An 8,900-nucleotide genomic window follows, 5' to 3' on the forward strand; every position below is an offset into this window, starting at 1 on the left:
CACTTTGCATTTAGTTAATTGATAAATATAATCTATTAACATGTCTTTTTGAAAGCATTCTTACTTTACAGCATTTTTTCACACCTGCCCAAAACTTTTGCACAGTACTGATTTTATTTATTTATTATATATATATATATATATACACACACACACACACACAAACTTTTTTTTTTTTTTTTTTTTTTTTTTTTACAGTATAGAAGCCCTGCATTTAAGGTCATCTGAGGTTTTCACTTCAACATAAAGGTCTCCATGGTAACGTGTATTTTTCATTTCAAACAGGCTTGTTAAATTGGACAAGGCACATTTGAATTAAAGGTGGGGAGCCAATTAAATGGGGCTAGGGCACCACTGTGGTGGAGAAGAATCCTTGGAACCATGCTTTGTTGTTCCTGGTGGGCAGTTTATTTGAGTTCATACAGTATTTCATCAACTTGGATGTCATTGTCGGCCACTGGGATCGCATCGCAGATCTGTTCCTTGAAAGCCAGAGCAATGGTGTACGGCTCCCCTTTGGGGTGGTTCATACAGCGCCCCTGGTAGGTGTCATAGTACCCCTTTCCATGGCCCAGGCGGTTCCCATTCTTATCAAATCCCAGGCCAGGCATGAGGATCAAATCAAGACCTCCTGTGCAGAGTTAAAAAGGGAGGAGAAAAAGTTAAGAAAATAAAAACTCTGCAGGAATGCTATAGCTGGACTTGTGTCCAAAGATATGGACAATGATGGCAAATAGTACAGACCGTAAAGAGCAGGAGGAAACCACCACTACATATCCAGTGCTTAGTGTACCTGTACTCAGGAAAGTGCACAAACCCATTATTTTTAATCCCAAAATGAGAAGCAATAATGCTCACCTTTAAGAAGCAGAACATCCCTAGACCAGGTCAGGAAGAGAAATGGCATGAGGTGCTGTGTAGGTTGTGTAGATACAGTGGTATGTATCTTCCAAGTTCAGCCTGTACCCCAGAGTGTAACAATGAACCTATCCCTCTGGAACAATCTGCCCCCAGTGGATGTTAGAATTACCACATTTCTTGCCATTGTCATACATAGTGGTTATTTGTCTTCATGGTATACCATTCAACTTTTTGCTTTGAATGACAAAATGTATTTTTTGGGTTTTTTTTTTTGTTTTGTTTTGTTTTTGTTTTGTTTTTTTTACTGAGTGCAAATCTAACAAAAAAAAACTCTGCTATCCTGCCTCTCTCAGGAGTGCCCTTATTGAACTGCTTTCAGTGTAAAGAGGTGTTTAATATTTTAAAGAATAAGTGGCCTCAAACATGCATTTCAAGCCTTTAAATAATTTAGAAAGCTTTATAGAAACATTACGTATGGACTTTAAAATCCAGAGTTTGGTGGTATTATTAATCTTAAACTTGAATTCTTCCATGGTCATGTATTCAAGCTATCTGGGCAGCTGTATACTGGTATAAGCCACAGACATGTTGATTTAAGTTTAAAACACTAATTTCTAAGTAAGCAACCTTATTTATACTGTTAAAGATCAAACGCAGATACTTTTTAATTAGAAGTCTGGGGAAAAAATAGGAGCAGATTGTGCTGAAATCAATTAGATAATTATCCAAACACTCACATTCCTCTCACTGACACTGTAGAAGCATGTGCATGAAGTAGTGGGAATGGGCACATGTAACACGTCTAGAGCAGTTAGCTGCTTGATCATACTCTACATGAGTAGAAGCAAAGATTCTGTATTAAAACCATATTATCTACTCAACACATAATCTGAAGGGAGTTACAATATGTCACAACATCTCACGTATGGTTGCATTCGCAAGGAGAAGGGAAAGAAAACACTTATTTTTTTGTGGAGTCCCTGTCTGAGTAAGTGTTTTGTTATACAAACTCAAAATTTCGACACTCTAATTACAAGCTTTAAAACTAGAGCTTCCAGAATATCAGACAAAATAAATTGTTGGAGCAATGAGGAATACTGTTAAAACTTCCAGCACACAGAACGTGAGAAAAACCATGTTTAAGAACCCATTAAACAGTTTTTTGCATAAACATGTAGTTTTACAATGGGCGAAGTTTGCTTGGGTCATGCTAATTGTAAGAATAGCATTCTACCTGTTATAACAAAGCATTCTGTTCCCAGGTATTCTAAATGTGTTGTGCAAGGATGCCCTATTAGGAGTAAATAGCAGAACTTGTGTTTCTCACAAGCTTGATGTGATTTTTTTTTCTGCTACCAAGCACTCATGCTGGGCTTGTTTCTACATACAGTGCAACAGTAAGAGGCCACTTTCTTTAAAACCTTACTGACAAAAAGGACACTCCTGTTTAGAACAGAACGATCCTTTTAATGCATTCTATGCCCGTCACTGCCAATCATTCCCTTTCTCCTCTACTCCTCACTTAAGTTGATCAAACAATGCCTTGATGCCGCCACTTGCAGCACAGCATCTCCTAAATGCAACTATTAATACACTTATTTTCCAAAACAATAACAATAATTTCCCCTGCGAGATGCCATAAAACCAGGAGATGCTTTGCTTTTAATGTGCGTTTTATTTCAAACTAAGACTTTTTCTTTATTTGCATTCACATTAATGCACTGCATGTCACACATCTTTAGCCCTAGGACAGTGATCTAGTTTAAAAGGCAATCCCTGGTGTTGCAATGCCACAATAAGCAGCTCATTGAACCTGCACTTCTGCATCACTTTGTTTAAAAAAACAAACTGGTCTAGCTGGATTTAAGATAAAGTTGATCTTCTGAGAGTTAATTAGCATATTACAAGTAAATATGTAACAGCAGGCATCCTGCTTGCTGCAAATGACATGGCTGTTAAGAGGTATCACATAAACCACACTCAATCGTTTATAAAAGTGAATACATGTCTGCTTTGGATCAGATGAGTTTATGCATAATTCCAGCACTGAAGCTTAAGAGACCAGATTCCTATTTTTGTTATTGACCCTAAACAATAAGATACAGCTTGGTTTTGTTATTGCAAGACTAAATAATGCTTTGCAGTAAATGCCCTCGTCAGCAACACCCACAGGAAGGCAGGGAACAGCTCAGCATTTAGCAGACCACTCATCCATGTTACTGCCTTGTGTCAGTGCGAAATATTTTTCAACAATCCACAAAACACTCTTGACCTTTGCAATTTTAGCAGTGGGATGAAATATCTGTATTTCTCATAAAGAAAACATCTCCTTAATTAATCCCTGGCACAGTAATGTACCGCAATCAACACTAGCAAGTAGATCTTTTTTGTTGCTACAGAAATTTGATCCTGGAAAGACACAAAACGGAAATGTTCGATGGGACAGGAGTGTTAACAGAAAAAGAACCAAGAAACACGATTCTTCCTGGAACGGGTTGTATTCTGACCACTTCATTACACATCTAATGATACTGTGCCACCTCAATTTAAAGAGATACAAATTTGGATGGAAAGTGAGAGTACAGTTGAACTGCAGAAGGATTGCTCTCAAGGTCGCATACAGCACCATCTGTGACCAAGCTAACCACTGTCTCTGCCTGGGCCACTACCCCAGTCTCCCTACACTGGCTTCAGCTGCATCAATTTCACATCTGATTTCTTTCTCTTCTGTCCTCTGCGAGATGATACTGCAAAAAAAAGTGCTAATCACTTTCAGATAAGGGGACTTAGACCTCTGCTTTTTAAAAGAAACTGCTTCATAGCATCTACAGCCCTGGCCAAAGGTTTTGCACCACCCTACAGAATGAACTAATTTGTCTTCATAAAGTCGAATGAAAGCTTATGAATAATGTTACGTTTAACATATTGAATTACATGCCTCTGTAGTTTTCTATACACTTAATGAAAAAACAGACAAATTGAAAAATGTGACATTACGAAATCCAACAACATGTGCTACTATTATGGCCGAGATGTCATTGTAGTATCTTTCATTACACGATAAATAAAAAGATCAAAATAATGTTTATATATATTTTTTTTTTTGTTTGTTTGTTTTTTATGTCTCAATCCTAAAATTCTAGGCGATGCTAAAATTTTGGCCATAGCAGGGATAATAGAAAAAAAATGACTTCGGAGAGAGAAATAAAATGAATGTTCCGAGTAGTTCAGCATACATTGTTACACAAGCTTCGCTCTGCACATCAGGCAAGCAATTATATATTTTTTTAAAAAGCAACATCAAGAACTGCACCTCAAGGACACTGCTAGAATTTTAGCACCAACTCGGACACCTTAAGGATATAAGAGACATATCTGGGCAGGTGGATGGAAGCTGCCTGTGTCTTGGTGTGCAGGTCACCCAGAAAACAATGGCTAGAGCTGGTGAATGGGGAGGTTGTTTCTAATTAATTGAAAGGGCTTAATATTATAATCTTTTAAAAAAAAAAAGATATACAGTAATACAGTGCCATCTACAGCTCATCAGTGTACAGTGCAAGCAGTATCGGGAGCACCAATAGGTCTGATAACTGCACATGCAAACCCTACATTGGTCGATAGAAATGCATGGGAGGCAAGATTCATGGAATTCTTTCAGTAGCTAAAACCTCTAACAGTATATTTCAACGTATCATATCTGTGTGCAAGACTAAACTTTCTTGCTGGGTCTATCATTGAGCGTTTAAAGTTAGGTATGTGAACATTTGTATCTGAACATTCAAAACTGAACGCTTAAGTGACCACAGCAAACTAAGGATTCAAACATGCATATATTAGTTTAAGCACTTATTAGTGTTGCAAAAATAACTCCTGGTAGTAAGAAACAAAGATGCACTAACTGCAACTACTGATTTTTCTACTTGGATTAAATGTGCAAAGTCAATTCCATTCAGTATTAGTGTTATGTAAGGAGGCAGTAATGCGTGTCAGTTGGAGTTTCGGAATGGACTCCCTGTGCCAAATCAATTCACTTCCTTGTAGCTTAGCCCCAGCTATAAATTACAAGCAGCGAGGCCCCATGGAAATCACATGCCTACAGCAGCTGTCCTGGTTGTAAAAAAAACAACGGAGAGCCAGGTAGCCCTTTTGACCTCTCTTTAATAACGGATCAAGGCAGCATCTTCTCAACCAGGTATAGATAGGGTTTGCCTGTAAGTGTTTATCTTTTTCAACAGTCTGTACAGTTCAATCCCTCATCCCCTCTTTTTAGATTTTTGTGGTCATACCTGCTCAGTGGTGAAATACACAGTAAAGTGCACGGCAATATATCTAATTTTGAGGGTGTACTTTTTAAAATTAAAATGTGTAAAATGGTGCCACTGGATTTATTATCTCCACCAAGGGTTTGTTCATGGTGGGCCTGTTTAGAAGGTTTGGGCCACACTCTGTATGGTTCGGTATGCTTGGTGTGAAGTGTGAACAACAAAGTCCGCTTGGGAAATGAACCGTACCAATCCAACTGGTGATCTCGGTCCATTTGGCAAACGCACCGGGTCTGGTTCACTTGCTGAATCTCAATATGAACAGCTGGACTGTCCTTTTGCACAAAGAAAATGAACTATACAAGGTAACCCTAGTCTAGTATATTCTGAGGAAACAAGTAGAGCAAAAAAACATCTCAGGGAACTACACTAGGGTTCCCAGACATCCCGTGAAAACTGGAATTGTCAGCTTCAGCCCTAATGTGTTGTTTCTGTCAGAAACAGAAATTGTTAATCATCCCAGTTTTGCAATTGTATTTTCTAAAAGAATGTATGAAGTACAAAACTGCATCAATGTGCTGCAAGTTAGCAGAGTAATTAGGTTGTGTTAGCGCCGTTCAAAAATAAAATAATAATAATTATATGGATTACACTATGTAACACAATTTTTGTTCCTAGGTAGTAAGTGTTATTTCCTAATTGCTTATGCCTCAAAAGTATAGAAAATGGCTATTATTCCCCACAAACTTTGCTTTTGTGACCAGGACAGTGATATTTCAAAATATCACTATTTCCAATGGGAAAACGGGCAAATGTGTGTCTTTTCGTTCACATAAAGTCAGAAAAAAACAACGTATGAATCCAAATTAACATGTATTTATACTAAAGTAATACAAAAATGAATGAAAATGAATGAAAAAAAACAAAAAAAAAAAACACAGGTTTTTCACTTTGGAAATCTGGAGAGTAGGAGAAACTGAAGCTCTGACAGAAATTTGGTCAGACACCAAAATCCAAGCCGAACTGGACAAAAAACGTACAAATAGTAAAACATATATCCAGTCTTTTCTTACATTACTACGACAGCAGGAGAACCGTGCAGAACTGCAGAAACTGCAACTGAACCTTAGTTCAACCCAAACAAACTCGGTCCCTTTGCTCACAGAGAAGTATTAACAGCAAGCACGTTGATACATTGTTTCAAACGAAGCAAGAAATTGCTTAAATTAATTAATGTTGCATTAACGCCTGCTACCTTTTAAATCCCAATTAAAAAGTTAATCTAATATGCTATTTTGTTTGTCCGAGAGGGACTGCCTGCAAAAGGTGGCACACATTTCACTAAATAGCCCACTGCCAATAAATTGAAATTAGTTTTAAAACCGTTAACATCGTCTGAAATCCTTGCAGAAAGAAATGTACTGTTTAAAAGAAATTGCAATAATACGATATATAATCAAGGTATTAAGTATTTTGTCTCCTACAAAAGTTTTCATTTATGAATCTTCCTGGTGTCAGCTGGCTGGACCCACCTGTATCCAAAGCCTCCTCTCTGTGGTCCTCCTCAGAGGGCTGGGGGATGTTCCAGGAGGTCAGGGGCAGGGAGTGGATCTCGCTGGCTGCAGTCAGCTTCACCATGTCCATGTGGCGGCTTTTATTCTGGTATTTGGGGATAAAACACACTTTGCCTTTCTGGAACATGTCCTCAATGATCGCCTCAGTCTGAACCTCATCATGCATGCTTAAAAAGACAGCGATCCTTTGACAGCTCTGATACTTGGGGTGGTTGATTAACTGCAAAAAAGAATGGTCACAAGTAAAAAAAAAAAAAAAAAAAAAAAGAGGTATTTTATAGATAGATAGACAGGGTGATTAGAAAGTAAGTTTAGCCCATCAAATATATGGTGCGTTGATGTGACAAACTTACTTTCTAATCACCCTGTACGTCTAACGTATGCCTAGAATGCAAAAATATTACTTTTTTTTTCATTAAATGTTTGTTTCAGTTTAAATATTTTCCCAGAGCTGCTTTAAATATGTATCCTCTAGGCCAGTCACAATACAAGCCGACAGCTAAATTCTAACTCTAAATTAGAACTTTATTCGACTGACTTGTTACACAAAGGAGCATGCAGTTCCAGATTAGGGTTAAAAATTGTTCCTCACTAAAACACACACCTCAGCTTGTGTGCCTGTTGTGTATGAACTGGGAACACCACAAACATGCAATTTTCTCCATGCTAGACTTGCTCACCAGCTACAATAATTTGTCAAATTCTACTTTGTTCCCCAGTTTAGAGGAAAGAGACAGCTTTTGTTCTGATGCGATTGAGTATTAGTTGGTAAGCAGGATTGTTGCACTACCCAGCTAGCTGCAAGGTGGAGACGGGATAAGAGACAGCTTTGAAAACGATGCCAGGTAAGAAAATCGGCGTGTTTTCAAAAATATTTTACCAACAACCACCTTGGTAGTGCTAGCACAACAAATATAAATTATGATATAATACTGAAATGCTATTTTAATCTTGCAAATACAATGTACAGCAGTTAAACCGCCTGGAACATAGATTCTTCAGTATTCTATGCTGTAATTTTAAAATGTATTGCCAGTTTGTTTTTTCTAAACACGCCTGCTGGAAGAACGATGGCATGCGCAGTTATCTACAGCTCAAAACGTACTGCATCGATTTGTAGTTCGAGGTATTATTTTTTTTTTTTGCTTGCTATATCCGGTCATATTTGCAAAGCAGTTGACCTGTTTGAGCAGACAATACGAGTCCGGTTTGTACATTTTTGCAAAAAAAAAAAAAAACATGTTTGTCTTGGTTATATTATTGGCTTCTTGCCTCTGTAAATACAAGCACGTTATTTACACGCGTGTAAATGTTGGGCCTGTCGTTTTCCAACATTAAGTTTTCACTTAATTTGTGCGTTTTATATCTTTACCATCTGAGTAACGATATGAGACTGTCGGAGTTTCTCTTGGTCGCTCAACTGAGATATGCTCTTCTTTAAATCTATTTGCAGTGCTTGTTTTGCGGCTATGAGGGCTGCCATGCTGCTGCTGCGCCCAGCCTTTCTGTCACAGCGCTCTTCTGCGAACAACCCGCTCAGACCGTCTGAACCCAGGGCTCAGTCTATGAGTTCCCATCGCTGCTGTGTGTACGTACAGGGCAGTCAAATCGAATCCACCTGAACAACTTCGACTTCTAATTACCAGCTAAAAAAAACCTCTTTCTACGGCTGAGCAGAACCGACCTCGCAATTGACAAAGTGAATAACGATTACGAAATTTTGAACATGTTGTTAATTATTAAAAATAAAAACACAGCAGGAGGACTAAATTCACTCTTAAACAATCCACGAGTATATCAGTAAATAGAATTAGAAAGCGTAAGCACATTAGTCGGTGAATTCAGTGAAGCATGGGGGGTGTCTATTCTAAGGTCCCTACATTAGGATTATGTTGGTTATATTAAAATAAACCTGTACAAACCAAATCAACCGTTCAAATCATGCACCAGTCAAAATCCCCAACAAACAAAAGAAACTGAGTTTTGGTATTTTACAAACTTACTCGGCCTATCTATGGTACATCCTTACCTCAGCCACAGGATTTCCTCTTAAGGTTGAACATTTCTGTTAGTATCTTTTAAAATATTATAATCTGTTTCTTCAATAAAACAGGCTTCATCATATCAGTTTTACTTTACCTTGTTTAAAAACTTAAGCAATCTCTCCCAGTGTCATTGTCAACAAGTTCTGCTTTTTCAGCAA

General features: G+C 37.9%; 1 protein-coding gene across 1 annotated transcript; it reads right to left on the bottom strand.

The window, feature by feature from the left end:
* Positions 1–223: 223 nt before the first annotated feature.
* On the bottom strand, positions 224–8,432 carry mthfs (5,10-methenyltetrahydrofolate synthetase (5-formyltetrahydrofolate cyclo-ligase)). Its single transcript, XM_041219323.1, has 3 exons — positions 8,070–8,432; positions 6,656–6,917; positions 224–631 (listed from the first exon to the last, which is right to left on the bottom strand). The coding sequence occupies exons 1-3, from the start codon at positions 8,178–8,180 to the stop codon at positions 408–410; spliced, it is 597 nt and encodes a 198-aa protein (XP_041075257.1). The 5' UTR covers positions 8,181–8,432; the 3' UTR covers positions 224–407.
* Positions 8,433–8,900: the final 468 nt, after the last annotated feature.

Source organism: Polyodon spathula, chromosome 19 (assembly GCF_017654505.1).
Source record: "Polyodon spathula isolate WHYD16114869_AA chromosome 19, ASM1765450v1, whole genome shotgun sequence".
In the NCBI taxonomy this organism is placed as follows: domain Eukaryota; kingdom Metazoa; phylum Chordata; class Actinopteri; order Acipenseriformes; family Polyodontidae; genus Polyodon; species Polyodon spathula.